Below are 23,883 nucleotides of genomic sequence, written 5' to 3' on the forward strand. Positions count from 1 at the left end.
TTTTACTTCCATTTCCTTTCTGTAATTTTCACGATTTTAATTATAATTATATTTAGTTTATTTCTATTTAGTTTTTATGACATGTAAATGGATGTCAATTTTTTTTCAAAATGAAAAATGTTTACATGAAGATTGCTGCCATTGTAGAAAGCCTCTCGGCTTAACAATATAAATGAGGGTCATTGCCACAGAGGATTTAAAAAGTGAAAATTATATGTTACCATTCATAAATTGGCAAAAAATCAATTAAAACATTGACAAATATAAAGTTTACTTACTAGTAAGTGTACTTTGCTATAGAATTATTAAGTGTAATAATTTCAACAATAAATGTAATTTTAATTTTACAAGAAAAATATGTTTGATTTTAATAGTTGTTGAAAATCATCAAAATTTGTATTAATAGGATAAAAATATTGTCTTGTTTTTTAAATATAATTTTTTAAAAATATTTTATAACATTGATATTTATATTTTACATAAATATAAACATATTAAATAAAATAACTCGATTAGATAAAATAAATTTATTTATCTTATTTCTTTTAACAATATCACATTTTTATTATCCATTTAAATGCAATTTCTATTTCAAATTTAATAATTAATAATTTTTCTTTTAAAACTATATAATAACTTTATTTGTTAAAGTTATTTGATAATAAATAATTTTTCTTTATTTATTATACATAGCAAATTATATTATACATATGAAATTAATTAATTTACATAAAAAAAAAGTTAAAATTTGTTTCTATAGTTCTATTACATGAATTAAAAGAGATTTACTCATATTTGAAAATACAAATTACAAATTATAAAAATAGTTTAATTTTAAATAATTTATTTGATAATAAACAAAAATTAATTTACAAAATATTAAAAATTAAATAAAATTAGATAAAAATATATATTTAATCATTTTAATTTTAAATTCAATTATATGCAAATTTTTATTAAAACAAATTTATAAATGTTTATAAAATATAATATTAATAATAACTATTAAACTAGGAAAACAAAATTTAGGTAAACATTGTAATTTCAAACTTCAATCTACTTTAAAAAATATTATAACACTAATATAATAAAAATTATAATATTATTTAATGTTATACAAATTCAAATATTCAAATAAAAATTAACCATTCAAATATTAAAATAAAAATTATTCATTAAGTGAATACGACTGTAAATAAAAACAAAACTAGCGTCATTGCACGGAAAGAGCGGGCATCCGGGCAATCTATCCTCCTGCCTGGATAGCCGTTGCCGCGATTTCCTCATTACGTAGAGATCCCAAAAATAGGCTCTCTTTTTCAACGCCCAATATGCAAATCAGAGCTCTTTACTCAGACCCAATGCCTTTCAATGATAAGCCGAAGGGCCCACGAGCTGAGCTCAAAGCTTTTTTTTTTCCCACATTTGCTTTTTTGTTTTCCTGTTTTTGACAACGGTTACCGAATTGGGTAGTCTGGAAGCCCGTACGAACCAGCTTCACTTTTCCATATCTTAATTATTTAGATATACGAATATGTATGGTCTTCCTCAATTTTGTTTCTCTTCACAGCTTATCAAACATACTTTGAATTCTTAAGAGCCCAGTTCTCAGAATTTCACAAAATGGATATCGAAGTAAGGATTGAAGATAGTGGTGGTGTGTTGAGGAGGGAAGAAAGGAGGCCAGCTCCATTAGAATTGAGGCCCCGGCCATACAAAAGGGGACATGGCAGCGACCTTACGACCATATGTTCTACCGAAACCCAATTGTGGGCAGGGGGTGAATGTGGAGTGCGTGTGTGGAACATAGACGATTCTTATTCTCATTCTTGCTCTACAGGTGAAGAGCTAGACACAGCGTTTTTCCGTGAATCTGTTCATACTTCTCCCACACTCTGTTTATTTCCTGACGCTGCTAATAAAATCGTTTGGAGTGGTCACACAAATGGAAAGATCAGAGGGTGGGCAATGGATGCCGCGTCGTTTAAGAACGAGCAATTTGAACCGATTCTTTCTTGGCAAGCACATCAGGCTCCAGTCCTGTCTATGGTCGTCACTGCATATGGTAAACATGCTTACCCTTTGTTCTATATACAGGGCGCTTTCACGGTACAACAAATTGTAAGATAGTTTCTTGCTATTTAATGGATAAGTTTGAGTAAATTTTGATCCACCTATAGCTCATCAATTTCACAAGTATGTATTTTAGGTCTGTTAATTTCTCCTACTTCAACGCTCTGATAGATAAAATAGGGTATTTATTTGCAGACATTGGTACAGTTGTGGGATTGCGGCTTATGCACTATGAAACCCTAAGGGTAAACACCATTCTGTGACGATTTGATGGGGATCAACATTACTAGTTTCAAGTTAGTTTTCATCAATTCATACTCTATTAGTAGTGATTCACAAGAACTAATTTCCCATGAGTCTGAATGGTGTTATATATGAAGGTTAGTTCTGAGCCAACATTCATCAACCTATATTTTATGAGTAATAGTTTCTGATAACTCATTTTCATGATCATGCATGATCCAGTTACCATGCTTTTGTAGGTGATGTTTACTTGTGGAAGGCACCACAACTTTTTGAGTATATTTTCATTGACCTATATTTCTTGAGCAGTGGTTCACAGGAACCCATCTCGTGTGACCATGAATGGTTCACTTAGCACTTAATACATTCAGGTGATGTTCACTTGTAGGAAGCATTGACGATTCCCAAGTAAATCTTCTTGGATTCAGACTTCATGAGTATATTTTTGAGAAGATCGTATCTCTCATTACCATGATTTGCTTACTTAGCACTTGTTGTATCTAGGTGATACTCGCATGAGGAAAGGGAAAACAACAAAACTTCCAAAGAGGTTATCCATCCTGATGCTAGTGGGGTTCAATCATAATTAACCATATATTTGCCCGACAATGAATCCCAGTTAGTTTGTTGCCTAATTTATAAAACTTTTAGCAAGTGGCGTGCCTTACAAATGTTCATTGTAAATCTCCACTCATTCATATAAAAGCTTAATGTACAAATTAATGTGCACACATGATTATAAAACTACTTTGCAAATTTTTGGAAGTTAATTATAACAAAACTATAACTACACTTGAACAAGTTGCACTAGATTGAATAGCAGAAACACAAGGGGAGTTATTTACGCTGTAGAGATCCAATCATTCATAAAGTATGAATTAATATTTGGACATGCTTTTAAAATGACTTCGCAAATATGTGGAAGTAAAAATTCAACAAAACCATAACTACATTTAAACAAGCTGCACTAGATTGAAGAGCAGAAACAAGGGAAAGTCATTATAATTGTTTGTCCACTACTGTATGTGCATACTAACTGCAATGTCCAATATCATGTTTGAGGTAAATTGAGATTTCTTTAGAATAATTCAAATTTGGTAATGATTAAAACCTACATCATCTGTGGTATACATTGGTTTGTAAAAGGATTAGCGTGAATTTGTGGCATGCAATTCGAAGAGGTTTGGAACAGGTTTAGACACTTGGAGAATGTTTAGGGTTGTATATGACATTTTAGAGTAGGGCTTGGCAGAAGGGTAAAAGAGTGACAAGGGGTATTATGAGAAATTTTGGCCTTTGTGTGAAGCTGCTGGTATCCTTAATTGGCAGTTTCAAGCCTTGCTTTGGTTCCATAACTGCCAGCACTCTTGTCAAGAGAGGTGGGCTATACTGTGGAAAGAAGCTGTTTATTCGGTACAAAGGAAACAACCCATGGCATTTCATTTCTCTTTGTTTTCTCTCAGTTCATATGACTTCAACTTTTTTTCATTGTTGTAATTTTACACCCAAGTTGGGAATGCTAGGCAATCCTAGGGCACAGAATGGGACCTAGAGTAGCTGTTTTTGCATTTTTGTGAGTTCCAGAATTGACTGTCTGAGCAAGTCGAAGGGGATTGAGCTTGTGAGACCATTGTAGAGGTCGAAGGGGCTGTCAGAGTGTGATTTAAGCTTATAGTGAACCCCAGAAGGATAGACCTGTAAATTGCCATTGGAATTGGGATCTAAGTCATAGATTGCCTTTTGCTGGAGTTCTCACCTATACGTAGGTTTTTGCTTGGTATATTTGTGTAAGCTCTTGTGGTGATGTTTGCTCTTTTGATTCTTGATTTTAGTTATACTCAGAATAATTCCAGTCATGTCTGTCATTAATGCAAATCTGTAAGCAATGAACTTTCCATGGACCATCCATTGTAGTTTATCAATCATACATCACATTAAGTGGCTAACACTTATCATGGTAGTTCTGCTAACTGTTGAAATGTTAAAACAAAGTGCACAATCATATCATATTTATTATGTTAAACCAGAAGCAGGAAAGAATTGCTGTACTGAATAGTGAACACTGAACAATAGCAATGCATATCCATCCAAGCTTAAAAGACTGTGGGTGACCATCTTCTTGAACCTCACTATTTGGACGACTGTTAGAATTTAGAAATCAATGAATTTTGTTATTCTTGGGCAGCTCGTTTCAGTGATCTTAACAGCCTTGCTCATAGCCACCGGTATTCTACCACACCTCGTCTTCTTCAAAAGCATGTAGAAATTCTCTTGTATTTCTTGTACCAGAGTCCCAGATCATGATTTTTTTAAAGAGAAAACTGATGCGTTGTGGCTATCCGGCTACATGCATACCTTGATAAAATCATCCACAAATTTCTTTTATTTTGGCCTTCACCATGTTTCTCAATGCAGCCTTCAGTAATTAAGCTTCTATAGGACTATAACTGCAAGAATCCATCCTACTTGTATTGCTTATGTTCACAAGACTATCCTGCACCATGTTGGAAGAATATTTTCTCTTGCCATAGTGTGTAGCCTCCACAAAAATGCCACATTCCTTTGTTTCATTAACTCTGCTTGATGCCTTAATACCTCCAGTAGATAGAGGAACCTTGGAAGAAATACATCTAAATTGGCTTCCTCCAAATTGGGGTGTACTTTCTACATCATATAGGAATTCTTCTTTAGACTGAGCCATAATTAAAGCAATATTAATAAAACAGAACAGGGACTGATTTTCAGACTCAGTTTAAGACCCTCAAAAGAAAATACTACAGGGAATAACTACATTCTCAAAAGTAATAGAGCCAGCAGAGTCTCAACAGAGGAGGGGTATTACACAAGAAACTACATGTTTGTTGCAGATCTTTATACGCAACCCAAATCATGTAAAATCCTATAAATTAAGAAAGGCCTTTGGCATCTACTTACACTGGTTACAATGTTCTAAGGATGATTCCTCAAGAATAATTAAAGTACTTCAAATTGTGGTAAGAGGAAAGATAATGAAGAGAAAATAATGAAAAAACAATTAATTAGCTATGAGATCAACACTGGATGCTTTGCTTTTGTATCTGTGTCAGCCTTGGCACATCTAATATCAAACATAATAGCTTATTCCTTATAAAAAGTATGCATGAAACTAACATATTGAATTGCAGCTGAGATCTATTATGAATGAATATCCTAGGATATATATATATATCCTAGGATATTCATTCATACTATATATATATATATATATAGGAAAGAAGAGATGCAGTAATTTACATCTACATATGGATACTGAGAAGTATAAAAGAATTTCAAATTCGGCAGTTGGTAAAACAACTCATAACCTTTTAGAAATAGACTCTCGTATATGGACAGGGTAAATTGATTCTGATACTAATAAGTTCAGTCTCTGAGTATTCTCAGCTGATACAGTATTGATTGCTTCTGGATATGGAGAAATCCACAGACTCATTAAACATGGATTTTCAATTTTGATTTGCAAATCTAACAATTCTGCACACATTTAGTGCAAAAACTTTTTCTAAAAATGATTCAAGCAGTAATCATCCATTCAATAGCATTTCCTGTAGATGTACTTCTAGGAACAATATTGATGTCTGCAGAATGTGAAATGAACATATACTTCAGCTATCAAGATATTCCATTGATTTTTTCTCTTTAGCACAGTTGGGCATCTTGTTCAAAATTTGAGTGCTAGGCTAAGTACACACGAAATAAAATGCATGCCACATAGAGTTATCTCACTGTTCAATGGTACAAGCTAAACATAAGCACTAGGAATCCTTCTTTTAGTCTGTTTGGTGGCATCTCAATTTGAATCCGAAGTATATCTCACAATGATATCCTGTTTTGCGCTATCTAGACAACTAAACTTGTCCATCATGATCTCACTTTACTTACCTTATTTAGCCATTAATTAACTAAATAGTCGTCGTTTTAATTAATCCATCCTTTTCCTTTATTGCTAACCCTTGATTAACTCTTCACCTTTGCTTCTCACCTTTAATTTAATAAATTTATAATTATATAATAAATTCTTGCCTTATTCCTTTAATTTAATAAATTTATAATTATATAATAAATTCTTGCCTTATTCCTTTAATTATACAACCAATTCAAATTATTAGTACTAATTCTCATACATAGTTTGATTATGACAGGGGCGCTAGTTGGAGGCAACTGCCCATATGCAACAAGAAGATAAGTCAAAAACCAATGTACATCATTTAGCAGTTGGACATTCCTGTGTAAACAATAATGTCGTATTTGCATTATTCACATGTTCCAAAATGAATCATTAGCTGTCTACAAAACTCTTATTTATTGTCCTTTTAAAGCTACTTTTCTATGAAATCTTAATTGGATTTAATTCTTTCACTTAGAATTTTGTACTGTTGTTCCTGGATGCACTGTACAACCCTCAATTGATTCAAGAGTGATTTCATTAAAACATTTTAATGCTACCAGGTGAGGTATGGACAGGTTCTGAACATGGTTCCCTAAAAGCTTGGCCATGGGAGGCTACTAAGAGAGCTCTTTCTCTTTCTCCAACAGAGAGGCATGTGGCAGTTTTGTCAATGGAAAGGTCTTACATTGACCTTAGTAATCATATTATAACACTAGGTACATGCAATATTACAGATTCAGATGTGATATTTCTTCTATCAGATCACTCAGCAGGAAGAGTTTGGAGTGGTGGACATTTTTTCTTGTCACTCTGGTAATGTCTTTACCAGTTCTGTTTCTTCTTACCTGGTAAACTAATCTTTGCAGAAGTTTAGATTGTCTACTGGAATGGTTTCTTCGTTGCCTTCAGTAGATCAATGCCATACTCGGCCTAGTATCATTGCCTAGCATATTCAGCTTGAAAATGTTTGTTTTAGTTGGAGCATTATTCCACTTAATTTTGGTGATGTTAATATTCAGTTGTATTGTTTTATCTGACAGGGATACCCAGAAAAGGGATGTTCTCAAAATATTTGTAACAAATGCAGAGTTTTGTAGCAAAGACATTGCTTTAACAAGGAACTTTCCTTCTGAAGATGAGATTAACATAAAGGTTGCTAAAGTTTCTCTGAAGGAAAAGACACAGGGTGCCTTGAGCATTTTCCAGCGCTCAAAAAATGCTGTTTTGGACGCTGCTGATGCTGTTAGGCGTGCTACAGGACGATCTCAGATTGAAGATGATATGAAAAGAATAAAAGCTTTAGCAGCATCAAGCAATCAAATGATTTGGACTGGATATGCAAATGGATTGCTTGTGCAGTGGGATTGCCAGGGTAATCGTATTCAGGAATTCATGCATTTATCTGCTGCTATTCAATGTTTGTGTGCTCTAGGAACAAGAATTTGGATTGGATATGCCGATGGGAGGGTGCATATTATGGAACAAGATGGTAATCTATTGGGAGGATGGGTTGCTCATAGTTCTTCTGTGGTGGAGATGGCTGTTGGAGGTGCCTATGTTTTTAGTTTGGCTGGTCATGGGGGTATTCGTGGGTGGACAATGACATCACCAAGTCCCCTTGATAGCAGATTAAGATTAGCTTTGTTGCAGAAAGGTTTGAGTTACAGTAAAAAGGAAGATATAAAGATATTGGCTGGCACTTGGAATGTGAATCAAGAAAGGCCCAGCTATGATTCTCTCATCTGTTGGCTTGCTTCCCCTGCATCACAGGCTAGCATAGTGGTTATTGGCCTACAAGAAATGGAAATGGGTGCAGGTTTCTTAGCTATGGCAGCAGCCAAAGAAACAGTTAGTATGCTATTTCTTAAGTCTATGAATTTTTTTCTTAGCTTAGTAAATATGTCTAATCATTAGTTGATACATTTCAAGAAGCATGCGACATACAAATTGTTTCTTACTGTTTGGGTGATACTATAATTTGCTTTGCCTTATGATTTTTGTCAAATGAAATATTTCAAATCTTCTTTTATGCCTAAATAGACATGAAAGAATAGTTTTGTTTTCCTGATCCTGTGCTTAAAATTAAGTGTTTCTTGTATCATCTACATGGCTTTTGATAGTAGGACTTGAGTACGAAGTTGGTTTTTGGGTAAGGCATTGTACATGTTGAGTTATCAATAATTGATGTTGGTGGTTAAGTGTGCTGATTTCAAGACACCATGTTTGTGTATTTCAATATTTTCCTACATGACTATTGTATGCATCATTGGATATACTTAGTCAATCCAAGGGACATGCGAGGAAATGCACCAAGACAAAAACAAAATTGTTTCAAGTAGATTATGAAGTCACAAAGTTGATGGATGGGGTTATTTGATGACCTCCTTATCTTTCTTGGTGCTGGACACACGCACTCTATATATCCTTAGGGTCCTTCAGGGTGGGTTCTCACTGGCTTCGTATTCAGACTAATTATCAGATTGATAGGGAGGACCGGATATGCCGAGTTTGTGATATGGGGGAGCTTGAGACAAAGATGGACTTTTCAAGGGGTCTTGGTCTCTCTTCTCCTTCTTCGAGTATACTGATAAGCTGTGCTTGGTCCTTTACCTTCAAGAGACTGTGAGGCTTCAAGACCATACAATTCAGATTCCGTCTCCTTCGAGACAAGCCATGGATCAGCTCATTACCTCCTTTTTCTCCGTGGTCTCTCCATCTCAGGGTGCCAAGCGTTCGCCTGGTCTTCCCACACCTGGGCACACCAAGTCTGTGAGACCTCACAGGGGTTACTCGCAGCAACAACTCTCCACTTCTAGGGGTTCTCAACGGCAACACAGGGCTGCCTCTTGCCCAAGGCAGCATCCTACGGTCCTAGAATTATCTCTTGTGAGGCATGTCTAGCTTGTGGTTGATGGCTTCCTTCAGTCCCCTTTTGTTTTTTGTTGGTTCTGCTTTCCCTTGGGCACCATTAGGTGTTCCTATAGTTGGTTGTCTTCTCTTGTTTTTGTTTCTGGTAGTCACTTAGACCCTCTTTGTGGTCTCTTGTTGGACATTAATAAAATCATCCTATCCTATCTCATCAAGGTGCACTTATTTGTTGTGGAATGTGAAAAGTCATCTTGAGTAGGCGAAGGATCATATTGGGTGCCTTTGGGAGGTGTAAACATGATACCATTCATGGTGTCATGTGTCTCGTAACTCTATAAGTTAGAGTCTTGGTACTATGGTTTGATCCTCTTAGAGTAATGAGGTGTCGCTAGAATTATTCTAGATTTGGAGATAAATTTGGTGAAACCTTAAATCAACTTTTTTATTGTGTTGTAAACACATTTTATTGTCAATAAATTTAGAGATATTGATTTGATGTTGAGTTTTATTTCAAAAGTTTTTCCCTAGGGTTAATTTTGTATTGTCCTAGTGTTGCCCTAGTGTTTCCCTAGGGGTGCTAATAAGTTTGATATAAATGTGATTTAAAACTATAGTTGAAAAACTTGTCAAAAGAAAAAAACTTGTGAAGACCAAAAGAAATCTTGGCAAAAAATTGACAACTTAAAAATTTTCTTAAATTTAATTAGAAATACATTTTTTGCAAAATGCAATTAGTAGATGCATCCAATGAATCAATAAATGAGTACATAAAAGAAACAAGCCAAGTCTACATATCTTTGATTGAATTAAATTCAAATTTGGCACAACGACATCCTCATATGGAATTTTGATGGCTAGTAGCCTTATAGTCAGAAGTAAAGTCAAAATAGAAAATTGCTTTTGTAAACTATAAGTAAACACAACAAAACATTTTATTTCTTCCTCTTCCCAACTCTAATAAAATCTAGGGGATAGGTAGAACTGGAGGGTCTAGTTTAAGGAACCGTTGTGGCTGCACCTCCTCACTTCGCACAACATGTTATAGCTTGACCTCCATCCTGGATTTAGATGTTGCTGCCACTGGCACTGACTCCTCATCATCCTCAATGTCATCCAATTTGAATTCAAATCCACCCTTCTCCATAGCTTATCTCTCCAAATCATAGATGCCATCCTCGGTGAACAATGGATGAAGGCTTGTCCTACATTGTCCAATCACTGTAAGAACCTATACCATTCAAACCAACTAGACCAACTGATATTTCCTCTACCTTCTTTGTGCACAACCAAAAATTATATTGCACAAAGATAAGGTCTTTAAGACATTTTTAAGCTAACTTATTCCTCTTCTTTGTGTGGATAGCCTCAAACAATCTCTAATTGCACTTACAACTTGACAAACTACAAATCTTCACTCCTTGACACAAAATTGCTGGAAATGACCTTGTTGAAGGTTGGTGTAAAAATTGATTTGATGCAATGAAATAATTTCCTTAAGGCAATATGCCCAGATCTAGAAGCCCAATGAATAAAAGAAGAGAGATGAAATGATATGATAGGAATATGCTGTATTCTCACCAATATGATTAACTAAATCAAGAAAAATGAATGAGGACAATGTAGAAGTGCTAGTATATATTGGAAAAATGAATGAGTACAATGTAGAAGTGCTAACATATATAGGCTCAATGTAGAAACTGCTCCATGAATACAGAACAATGTTCCTCCCCTTAGGTCGCCCCTTTCAAATCAGTTGTACAAGCCCACATTACCAAAAAAGACATGGAAGGATCTAATGGAGATGAATGTAGAACATGTGTTTGAGACTCGACTGTCTCCTCTAAAGATATAGATACCTCATCCAATCGTTGTATCAAGGGATCCACAATCATGTCAAATAGTGAAGGATAATCTTAGTATGAAGAAGAGGGTTAGATTGTTCCCTCATCCCTTGCAATAACCGAAGAAGGATCATCATCATCAAAGGGAAGATAAATGTCATTAATAGTGTCTCCCAAATCTGTGATATAGGGCTCTACAAAGAAACTTGCAATGTATGTTATGTTGTCATCCCAAGGAATTGTGTTTGGAAGACAACAAATACCCTACTGCATTGAATCACAAGAAGCGATAACTGTAGGAATACAAGCATCATCAGGAGCAAGAGGAAAAGTGATCTCAATAGGAGGAGATGAAAAGGAAGACTCACAAACTTGATCACGTGAGAGTTACCAAGTTCAAGTAGCTAAAGTTCTCAAAATCTGAATCAACACTAGAAGTATGATCAACATCTGAAGACTCAATGTCATCAAGAACAAAATCTGCAAATGAGTATAATTCAAATGCATGATCAACACCGTAGTAGAAATGATATCTCTAGTCTGCAAGTCTTTGACAATAATGATAAATTTGATTAGAGATCATAGACCGGGTATAGTTCTAATACATGAAACCAAAATGTCAAAGGATAAAGTAGAGAGTATGAATGTTTTTAAGAATTTCTCCATTACTGGCTCAAGTTCTGATTGTGCCTCAGGGGGACTTACGGTTCTTTAGAATTCCAACCAGATTAAGGGGGAAGTTTTCTATGAAGAAGATACCATTATGTTTGTTAAATTTGAACACCTTAAAGATGGTACAACTTGGATTATCTCAAATGTGTATGCCCCTAACTCTAAAAAGGGCAGGCAGAAATATTGAAACAAGATAAAATATATTAGTGCTCTCACTTCTCAAGCAAGGTGGATTATAATGTCAGATTTTCTTAGAGAAGATGAGTAATGGGGAGGCATGACTTCTCAATTGGATAGCAGGACTGATTTAATCAATTCTATAAATGATTTAGCTTTAATTGATGTGTATTTGCTAGGTGCTTCTTTTATGTGGTCCACCGTAGGGTTGGGAACGAGTTAATTCAGGTGAGGTTGGACAAGGCTCTTATCTCTATGGATTGGCTCTTCTTTAATTGCTCTCTTTCTGCTTTGGCTAGAATTGGATCTAATCATTCACGTATATCCTTGGTAATGGATGCCTTAGGGAAAAAAAGAAATTTCCCCTTTAGATTTGAAAAAATGTGATTGGGCCACCCTTCCCTATTCAGAGCTATTCAGGATTGCTGTTAACATTAATATTTAGGGACTGCAATGTTTAAGGTGGCTAAGAAGCTGAGGCACATCAAGAATGGAATCAGACATTGGAATAAAAATGATTTTGGCGATATTTTTAGGCAAAGGATACTGCCTTGATGGATATCAATCTTATTGTAGGGCGTACTAAGACAATGATGCCATTAAATTAGTCAGTTTTGGGTTTGGGCAGTTAGTTAGCAAGGGGATTTGTCGGTTGGTCTTCCTAACCAACCAACCACTATTTAAGAACATTAGAACATGAATGATGTACTTGTTATTTTTGGTAATCAATAAAGAATAACTGATTTCTCTCACCAACATTGGTATGCTTGATGCTGGTAATAAATGCTTTGTTGATACTAATATATTTTAATTCATGCTTGATTACTCTGTATGGTAACCATTCTACATTTTGGCACCATTGCCTAAGTTCGATCCCGAAGGTCATATATTAGAAAGGATGGAAAAATGGGTAGACCATTCCTACCACAAGTACAATTACAAATAGTCATGGAGAAGAGGAGGAAATAACAAGGGAAGATCAGGTGACACATGATTTGGTGGTAGCCTGGGAAGTTTCCATTGACTAATACGTGTAGAGGGAAGCCCGAGAGGGCAAACCTAGAGAGCATGATACTGGACAAACTTTCCATTCCATTAGTAGTGTATGACCTTCTTGGATAAATACCTTGATTGTTGGCTAGAAACTTGGTATGAGTGGAGGAAGAAAGAGCCGAAGTACAAAGAGAGCGGAGAAGGCAACAAGTACTCCAACAATTCACCGAGAGAAGTACTAAGGAATTCCAAGGGAAACCCAGGGGAAAATTGCTTTGTGGCGGATCCTACATAATAGAGAATAGGAAGAAAGACGTCACCACTTAAGAGAACTCATTAACTGATCCCAAGATCCAAATCAAAGTGAAGAGAATTTGATTGAAAACACAATAAAGAGCATAGCCAATTTGACAATCTCAGAAGGACAGGGAAGGAAGGAGGGGTGGACGAGCCCCTAGACCTCAGTGCAGAGAGAACACCTTTATACACAAGAACAAAGCTCTAGTCATGAATAGGAGGAACTAGGGGGAGAAGGAGAAGTCTCCAGGCCAAGCACTGAAGAAACCATTCCAAGAGTAGGGAACATAGGCTCAGTAGGAGGGAACACAGTTCCTACAGGAGGAAACGGTCAAAGGAGGAGCGGGAGAAGGATGACCACAGAAAAGAAAAAACTTCCGAGATTTACAGGTAAAGGAAAGAAAGACCCTGTAACCATTGTGAAACTTGCATAACCAAATGGCAAGCGAATGGAGAGAATGACACTGATGAATGGTTAAAGGCATTTCCTGCCACTCTAAGGGGTGTAGCTATTGATTAGTACACAAATTTGGAGGCTAGGAAGAATGCCACATGGAAGGATCTTCACACAACCTTTGAGGAAGAATTTAGGCTCTTACGGGATGATGATGAGATCATATCGGAGATATACAATACAAGACGAGGAAAAATTGAATCTGTAAGAGCATATAGTAGGAGGCTGAAGTAGTTGATAGGGAAATCAGATAACACACTTGTAGATGGGCTAAAGAAAAGGCGGTTTATTGAAGGGTTACCTTGTCCCTATGGAGAAAAATGAAGATTGTCCCACGATCATCATTTGCCAGATATACAGAGTGAAAACAAAACCTCTAAAGGAGGTAGTTCTGAAGAAAGTGGGGACGAGTCTAAAACCATCCAAGCATTTTAAAAAGACATGATGAGGGTGATGAAGGAAATAACAGGAAGCAAGGAGGAGAAAAGAGAAGGAAAAGAACTATAGTGTACAGACTGTGAAAAGGAAGGACACACAAAGAACACTTACCCCAAAAAGGCTTTTTGTGACATATGTCAGGTACTGGGGCACTGCATGAAAGATTACTCCTACAATTTGAAAGCACACAATGCTTAAGTATTTTTTACTCAAGGAGAACCATCTACACCTCCCTCTACTCCCCCATGCAACACAAACATGGAAGCATCACCTGGAGGGTATCGAAACAACAGGAGGGGTATCAACAACAATAGTAATAATAACACACAAAGGTGTAAATTCAGTACAGCTTTACGAGACGATCCATGATACAATGTAGGAGATGTAACAAATAGGAACACTTTTCTCGTGATTGTCAGAGTGGAGGACAAAATGGAGAGATGCTCTACACATAGTCCAGGCCTGGTAATCATGAGGATTCCAATTGCCCCAAACAGAAAAGTGTGAATATGCTTGAGGTGGTAGAACTAGAAGAGGAAGTATTAGCCATCACCTGAATGCAAGCTAGAAAAATCACATATCTTGACATAGGTACGAAAAAAGAGAGATTGGATGAAGTCTGAAGGAAGATCCAAGATTTCATGGAGAAGGACGAATAGGTAGGTACTTCTAAATCCTCTTCCACCATGCCCATCTTGGAAACTAACATCATCAAGCAAGTCCTCGAGGTCATTGTACTAGTAAAAATTGGGGATCTGTTGGAGACATTACCATATTTAGGGGTGGCAATAACACACAGAAATGTACTGAGGAACCACTAAAGGAAGAAGTTAAAGTAGGGAAGGACAATAGCATTGTGTGTACCATAGGAATGTGAAGGACATCAATAGTGGTAAAAATGGAGATAATGTGGTGCAAATTGACCAATAATATTGTGGATGGAGGTTCGAGGGTCAATGTTCTCCTTGAAGAAACATGGAAGGCACTCGAAAAACCAACTCTTTGGCTATCCACTTTTTAGTTGGTAGGAGTAGATCAAGTCCATAAGGACACTAAGGGGACAAAAAGTGGTGATTGGGACACATTAGTTCATCCTCGATGTGGTGATTTCTCTGCAGAGGAAGGGTTATGATGCATTATTAGGTAGAGGATGGTTAGTAACAGCAAAGGAAAACCACAAATGGAAGAAACAATACCCTTTACATTGAAGTAAACGGATGAAAGTACACAATTGACTTAAGGAGCTTGTTAGTAAGCTAGGGATTTGGATCAGATTTAGAAGCTAAAGGAGAAGATGGCATTGGAGTCGAGCCGGACGAAGAGGGTATCTTATGGTTGGGAGAATATTGAGAAGATGAAACAAGCTACCTCAATAGCCTATTCCATTGGCAAATGGAGGATATGAAGTGTTTCAACCAGACTGTAATATATAGTAGATCCAAGAGATGGAATTTGAACAAGAATATCTAGGGTGTTATAAGGAACACAAAGAGGGTCCAACCATAACTGTAATGTCCCCATTTTGGCAAGTCTGTGTAGTTGGAGTTAGCTCATCATAGCAACCCTCGTGAGCTGATAGGGTGTTTTGGGGGTCCTAGTTGTGGACTTACTATTTTTAGTAAGTCTATTTTTTGGCAGTGTAGTGGGTGGCTTTGGCAGTTGGTCGTCATCTACAATAAATAAGGTTAATAATTACATGAGCTCTTATTTAGTCATTAATAATTAAGTTGCATTATTATAATAATATAATAATGACCTTAAGAGATATTTCTAAAATGTGTGTTGGAAAGTTTCAAGTGTTGAGTTCTTTTGGGAAACTTACACAATTTGTGAAGTGGAGTTTTTAGGAAACTTTGGCCGACAAAGGATTATAAGTAGGAGGTCATTTCATTGGGAAAAGCATGCTTGAATATTTATTTTCTTTTGTTGCCTTTGAGGCTTTTTCTAAGGTTCGGATTTTCAAATCCCTTGTTGAGGTATAAGGGTTTGATTTGAGGTTTTTGCTCCATTGCTGAAGTATAGTGGAGATTGGTTTTTTGTGGATTTTGAGTTTTTCATGGTGGCTTCTCGTATTGTATTTCCTGTGGTTGAGGAGCGATTGTTGTTTTGAATGATTCAATGTCTTCTTTTATTGCATTGACTGTGGTTGAGAGGACAATTCTATCTTGGAGAGTTTGGTAATTTATATCTCTGATTTCTAGTAATTTCTGATTCGGATTTCTCAATGCTGGACGTTTGTGGTTTTGTTGGTGATAAAATTATTATGTGATTGCAAGCAAAAAATTGTCTGAAGCATACAAAGTTAATGAATAAACTCAAAATTTGTTGCGAGTCATTTGTTGTTTCAGATTTAAATGTGCAAATTCACATGGCAGATTTATATGCTAGTGCTTGATATTTATTTGAGCAATGTATTAGGATAAGGTAACTGAATTTGTGAACAATTGTTGCATTTTCTAGTACCGTGTTTGGAATTTTATATACCATATATTCAATGATCATTGGGTTGTCTACCAAGTGTTTGTTGAAATGTCAAATGTATGAATAAGTAGTATTGCTAAAAGCATAACCGAATAGGGTTATTACAATGGTATCAGAGCGGTTTACTACCAGCCTGCAGGAATTGGGCTGAGTTTGATTAGTGCTTTGTTTGGAGATTCAGTTTTCAGTGTTATGGATGGTGATAGGACTTTTGGTATTCATTATACCTGCAGAGGGTGTACTTCTCCACCAAGGGATGGAGATTTTATGATACATGGTATTGTAAAGCAATTGGATGTGCTAGTCAATTAGATGAATCAAAATCACAAGCGGATGACCCAACTGATTTCGAATCCGAGATTTGAGTAGAGCATGATATCGCTTTTTCAAAGAGCGAAATGTGATGATACAATTGCCGCTACAAATGTGCCGTACATTTCTTATGAGACACCACATGAGTTGGGCATAGTTGAGGTGGAATGTCATGAGAATACATGTCTGGTTGAGTCAACTGATGTAGTTGTTGGCACGAGTTCCTAGGATCATGTATTTGATGGTGATGTAGCGATTATGGGAGTAGAAGCATGCGATGATATTGTCATATCAGAAGCTACTTTTGTGTCAGTTGAGCCATCTATTAAGGAGTTTAGCAGTATGCAAGTGGTTGTAGATGTGTGCCTTGATGATAGTACACATGTCATTGATGATGAGGTGAGTGGTGTCGAGGCAGAGTCATGTTATAGTTTAGATCAACACAGTGGTGAGGTTCACTTTGTGGACAATCTTATGTTTGACAGGATGCAACATTGTCTTATGACAATCCATTGTTTGAGGTTAATGTTTGATCACTCACTTGAGTGGAGTTAGACTTAGCTTTCATCATCTGCAGATTTGGTTCAATTTTATGTTGTGGTAGTTGGTGATGTTCCTGCTTCCACAGATTTTGATGTGGCTACACCTATTGTTGATAGAGTTGGCATGAGTGCATATAGATCTCCTGTAGCTATGTCTTTTCTTGGGATTGTTGGAGATGATCAACATTCTACTCTAGTATATATTACATGGGTGAGGACCGAGAAGAAGAGGTTGCATAGATCTTCTATGGAGTTACCTTTTGGTGACATTCTAACTTCTACATCATCAACACAAGTTTTGGGTGCTATGCTGTAGGACATGTGGTTGGTCCTGATGATGCTAGTTTGTGGTTGGTTCTGTGAGGATAGGGACATCAGTTGCTTCTAATGGGATCTTGGTGGAGGTTTTTGTATGTGCCGGATTGCTTTAGGGAAAACTATTTCGGGGAGGGAGGACTGTAATGTTTCTGTTTTTGACTAGTCTATTAAGTTGACGGAGTTGGCTCATCATAGCAACACTCGTGTGCTGACGGGGTGTTTTGGGGGTCCCAGTTGTGGATTTACTATTTTTAGTAAGTCTATTTTTGACAGTTGCTATTTTTGGCAATACAGTGGGTGGCTTTGTCAGTTGGTTGTTACTTGCAGTAAATAAGGTTAATAATTACATGAGTTCTTATTTATTCATTAATTATTATGTTGCATTATTATAATAATATTTATATTATTATAATAATGACATTAAGAGATATTTCTAAAAAGTGTGTTGGAAAGTTTCAAGTGTTGAGTTCTTTTGGGTAACTTCCACAATTTCTGAAGTGGAGCTTCTTAGGAAACTTTGACCAACAAAGTATTATAAATAGGTCATTTCATTGGGAAAAGCATGCTTGAATATTTATTTTCTCTTGTTGCCTTTGTGGCTTTTTCTGAGGTTCTAATTTTCAAATACCTTGTTGAGGTATAAGGGTTTGATCTGAGGTTTTTGCTCCATTGCTGAAGTACAATGGAGATAGGTTTCTTGTGAATTCTGAGCTTTTCTGGTGGCTTCTTGTATTGTATTTCCTTTGGCTGAGGAGCGATTGTTGTTTTGAATGATTCAATGTCTTCTTTTACCATATTGACTATAGTTGAGAGGGCAATTCTATCTTGGAGAGTTTGGTAATTTATATCTCTAATTTTTGGTAATTTTTTGATTTGGATTTCTCAATGCTGGACATTTGTGGTTTTGTTGGTGATAAAACCTTTATGTGATTGCAAGCGGGAAATTGTTTGAAGCATACTAAGTTAATGAATAAAATCAAAATTTGTTGTTTCAGATTTAAATGTGCAAATTCACATGGCAGATTTATATACTTTGATATTTATTTGAGCAATGTATAAGGCTAAGGTTAACTAAATTTGTGAACAATTGTTGCATTTTCCAATATCGTGTTTGAAATTTAAATACCATTTATTCAGTGATAATTGTGTTATCTACCAAGTGTTTGTTGAAATGTGAAATGTTTCAATAAGTGGTCTTACTAGAAGCATAACTGAACAGGGTTATTACAATGGTATCAGAGCGGTTTCCTGTCAGCTTGCAGGAATTGGGCTGAGTTTGATTAGTGCTTAGTTTGGAGATTCAGTTTTCAGCGTTATGGATGGTGATAGGAAGTTTGGTATTCATTATACCTGCAGAGGGTGTACTTCTCTGCCATGGGATGGAGATTTTGTGATACAGGGTATTGTAAAGTAGTTGGATGTGCTAGTGAATGAGATGAATCAAAATCACAAGTGGATGACCCAACTGATTTCGAATCCGAGATTTGAGTAGAGCATGATATCGCATTTTTGAAGAGTGAAATGTGATGATACAATTGCCACTACAAATGTGCCGTACATTTCTTATGAGACACCACATGAGTTGGGCATAGTTGAGGTGGAATGTCATGAGAATACATGTCTGGTTGAGTGAGCTGATGCAGTTGTTGGCACGAGTTCCTAGGATCATGTATTTGATGGTGATGTAGTGATTATGGGAGTAGGAGCATGTGATGATATTGTCATATCAGCAGCTACTTTTGTATCAGTTGAGCCATCCGTTGAGGATTTTAGCAGTATGCAAGTGGTTGTCGATGTGTGCCCTGATGATAGTACACATGTCATTGATGATGAGGTGAGTGGTGTCAAGGCAGAGTCATGTTGTAGTTTAGATCAACATAGTGGTGAGGTTCACTTTGTGGACAATCCTATGTTTGACATGGATGCAACATTGTCTTATGACAATCCGTTGTTTGAGGTTAATGTTTGATCATTCACCTAAGTGGAGTTGGACTTAGTTTTCAAAATTTGTAGAGTCGGTTCAGTTTTATGTTGTGGTAGTCGGTGATGTTCCTGCTTTCACAGATTTCGATGTGGCTGCACCTACTGTTGATAGAGTTGGCATGAGTGCATATGGATCTCCTATAGCTACGTCCTTTCCTGGGATTGTTGGAGATGATCAAGATTCCACTCTAGTATATATATTACGTGGGTGAGGACCGAGAAGAAGAGGTTGCATAGATCTTATATGGAGTTGCCTTTTGGTGACATTTTGACTTCTACGTCATCAACACAAGTTTTGGGTGTTATGCCATAGGACATGTGGTTGGTCCTGATGATGCTAGTTTGCAATTGGTTCAGTGAGGACACGGATATCTTTTGCTTCTAATGGGATCCTAGTGGAGGTTTTTGTATTTGCCGGATTGCTTGAGGGCAAACAATTTCGAGGAGGGAGGATTGTAATGTTCTTGTTTTTGGCAACTCTGTGCAGTTGATGGAGTTAGCTCATCATAGTGACCCTCGTGAGTTGCCAGGGTGTTTTGGGGGTCCCACTTGTGGACTTACTATATTCAGTATGTCTATTTTTGGCAGTTGCTATTTTTGACAGAGCAATGGGTGGCTTTGGCAGTTGGTCGTCACCTGCAATAAATAAGGTTAATAATTACACGAGCTCTTATTTATTCATTAATTATTAAGTTGCATTATTATAATAATATTTATATTATTGTAATAATATTTATATTATTAGAATAATGACATTAAGAGATGTTTCTAAAAAGTGTGTTGGAAAGTTTCAAGTGTTTTGAGTTCTTTTGGGAAACTTCCACAATTTTTGAAGTGGAGTCATTTAGGAAACTTTGGCCAACAAAGGATTATAAATAGGAGGTCATTTCATTGGGAAAAGCATGCTTGAATATTTATTTTCTTTTGTTGCCTTTGTGGCTTTATCTGAGGTTCTGATTTTCAAATCCCTTGTTGAGGTATAAGGGTTTGATTTGAGGTTTTTGCTCCATTGCTGAAGTATAGTGGAGATTGGTTTCTTGCGAATTCTGAAATTTTCATGGTGGCTTCTTGTATTGTATTTCCTGTGGCTGAGGAGTGATTGTTGTTTGGAATGATTCAATGTCTTCTTTTACTGTATTGACTATGGCTGAGAGGGCAGTTCTATCTTGGAGAGTTTGGTAATTTATATCTCTGATTTTTGGTAATTTCTGATTTGAATTTCTCAAGGCTGGACATTTGTGGTTTTGTTGGCGATAAAATCTCTATGTGATTGCAAGCGGGAAATTCTCTGAAGCATACTATATTAATGAATAAACTCAGAATTTGTTGTTTCAGATTTAAACGTGCAAATTCACATGGCAGATTTATATACTAGTGCTTGATATTTATTTGAGCAATGTATAAGGCTAAGGTTAACCGAATTTGTGAACAGTTATTGCATTTTCCGATACCGTGTTTGGAATTTTAAATATCATATATTCAGTTATAATTGGGTTGTTTGCCAAGTGTTTGTTGAAATGTCAAATATATGAATAAGTGGTATTGATAGAAGCATAATCGAATAGGGTACAACCATAATTGTTGACACTATAGAACATGTTGGGACTCAAAATTGCAAGAGAATTTTGAATACCTATTTGTGAGCTTTGCTAAAGTGAGCCCCTATAAATGCTTTTTCTTGCATATGTGCTCGAATGCTGGTTTAGGTCCAATCATTTGTTCCAAGTGCTCATTGTCTTTCATTTAGCATATTCATCCACCTCATGTCATTAGTTTGAAGTTTTGAGTCATCTGGTGAGTTGTTTTGAGCACTTGTCATAATCTACATTTTGCTTAATGTCAAAAAGTGTTTAGAGGGCTAGTTTGCATTTGAATATCTTGCACCCGGTTGAATGTCATGACTCGCCAGTTTGGAAGTGTTTAGCATGCACATCAAAGAGCCTCAATTTTTCAGGACATTACGTCACTTTTTGATAGGTCTTGTGTATCCCCAAAGTTGGTTATTTACTGCATGTTGTGCTGATGCATTTTGCCCAGAAATCTGGGAAGCCTTGTTTGATCAGTTATAACTTTGACCCAGTTGACGCTATCAAGAAATTTTCTAATCCATTGCATTCTAGGAGTCCGAGGCATGTTATGTTTCAAATTTGAGCTTAGGACGAATCTATTTGATCAGTTTCCAAATGTGATTCCGTTTGTAATTTCTAACATGTTGATGTAGATCAATTTCACATAATGGATTGGTAACCTTGTTCAGGATTTCATAACTTGGAACCTATGACAGATGAAGCTAAATTGATCATACCCCTGTGTCCTACACTGAAAATACTTCAAGCGGTCTAGTTTTTAAGTTTTCATGAATCCGTTTTCACATTTTACCTGGTCCATCCCATATGCAAAAATCTCTGTTTCACAAGGTTGCCCAGTCCTGCAATTCCAAGTAGCCAACTTTGCTCATTTGCCAATCAAGCCCAATTATTTGTCATGAACTGAAAATGCACCCACATGTTCTTCATGTTAAAGTGATGTTATACCCCAGCTCTCAAGTTCCCAAGTGACCGTTTGCTTGATCTTCAAAATCAAAATCAAATGCAAATATTTGTTTCTAACAAAGTTTACTTGCAGGACAGTTTGTATTAGGCAATTTTGACAGCTAATAACTTTTGACCCTGATGTCGTGATGAGATGAAATTTGATGGGGTGAGAGTATGTGGATCAGAGAACAAATATGCAAAGTGTCGGCTCCCAGTCATGTGTCTGTGTCATTTTTTAAGGCCAGTCTTGGGGCATGTCAACACAAAGTCTGACATTTTAAAGGTGGTGAAAAATGTGTTTTAAATGATGAATTAGTGATTGATTGTTTAATCCAATCAATGAAATGAACTCAGTGGATTAGTTTAAATTGACAATTGACTGAAATCAATTTTCTTTTTGTCGGGCCCACCTTGGACCCGACTTATGATAGGCTAACTCTCTTCTTCAAATCTGTCAAGGGTGCCATAGTTATATTTCTTTGACCACATTTTTGAACCTATTTGACAAGTGAAATCAATAGAATTTCGATGTGATAAAGAGGCAACCGCAAGTGATAAAAGATTGGTCCCATTATCTGGAGGGGTTCCATGTAAATTGCAACACATGCTAAATAAATGTTTGAAACAAAGCAATTGTCTCTCAAGTTAATATTTGTTTTTGGAAAATTACTCAACCTCTGCTAAGATTGCAATGTTTTTAACTGCGAACCCTGAATCTAGCAGGGTGCATGTCAACTTTTGATTGCAACAAAGGGATGTTGCCTAAACCTTTGCAAAATCCATATGTTAGTTGAAGGGAATCTGTTATGTTGACTTCTTATAACGTGTTTCAGTTGGTGGAGAATGGAATGAGTAAGGTTGAATTCAAATGAGTCTCATTGCCAGGTCTGATATAGATCTGCTGCCTGACATACACATCGAAGCAGAAGACCATCAATAGACATAATGATGCAGTTTCCAAGCAAATGATTTACACAGTTCAAAGGTGAACTATGTCGCCTAGTTTTGATTGAGCATTTCTTATATTTGGGGGAACGTTTTTAAGTGCATATGCATCTTCTGTAAGTAATACTGATACATTAGAGGTCACCGTTGTAAATATGAGAAGGGGAGTGATCTTGCATGGAGCTGAAATGTGCCAGGATTGCGCTTGTTTACTTGGAAGGAGCTAATAGCCAAACTTAAGAGCGTCTATTATAGAATCCTTTCCAAGCTGTTCATTGCGAACAGGGAAAATAAATGGATTGCGTAGTGATGTGTTGTTTTGGGGCTGCAGTCACAATGCAATGGCCCTGTCCTTGAAATTGATGTCTCAAATATCTCTCATCCTATGATACGCTATCAGCTTGTCAATCATAGACCAAGTCAGTTATCTCCAATATTGCACTTCTCTTCCCCGATTTGCTCATGAAAAAACAAGAAAACCAATGATTAGATTCAACTGTTCTTTCTTCTAAGAGGCCCGATGCTTACTTAGCCCTCGACAAATTTGATGTCATAGTTCAAGGGAATGTACACTGATTTTATATAGAGGCACCAATGAAAGATGAATATGGCTCCCATTACTAGTTTATTGAATTTTCCCAGTCTACACAAATAACATAAACACATGGATTTGTTCATTCTAAAAACATGAAGACCGCAATTGGGATTGGGGTTGTTTTTAATAAAAGGCTAGTGTGAAACCTGCTCATGGGCTTTTAGTTCAGGTCATAACATTTAGCTCAAAGGA

General features: G+C 36.4%; 1 protein-coding gene across 3 annotated transcripts in view; it reads left to right on the forward strand.

Annotated features, from left to right (window-relative positions):
• Positions 1 to 1,353: 1,353 nt before the first annotated feature.
• The window catches only part of FRA3 (Endonuclease/exonuclease/phosphatase family protein), a 134,895-nt gene continuing 112,365 nt past the window's right edge, over positions 1,354 to 23,883 (forward strand). The window contains exons 1-4 of one of the 3 annotated variants that reach the window (XM_089791039.1): positions 2,008 to 2,065; positions 6,802 to 6,919; positions 7,003 to 7,054; positions 7,282 to 8,089. In XM_089791039.1, the coding sequence (XP_089647165.1) occupies positions 6,895 to 6,919; positions 7,003 to 7,054; positions 7,282 to 8,089 (885 nt within the window). In that variant the 5' untranslated portion in view covers positions 2,008 to 2,065; positions 6,802 to 6,894. Of the gene's footprint in view, positions 2,066 to 6,801; positions 7,055 to 7,281; positions 8,090 to 23,883 lie in introns of all 3 variants that reach the window. The other 2 variants (XM_089791038.1, XM_089791036.1) reach the window with 2 other exon arrangements.

This window comes from Cupressus sempervirens, chromosome 7, assembly GCF_028749045.1.
Source record: "Cupressus sempervirens isolate cs-2001-9-10 chromosome 7, ASM2874904v1, whole genome shotgun sequence".
Taxonomy (NCBI): Eukaryota; Viridiplantae; Streptophyta; class Pinopsida; order Cupressales; family Cupressaceae; genus Cupressus; species Cupressus sempervirens.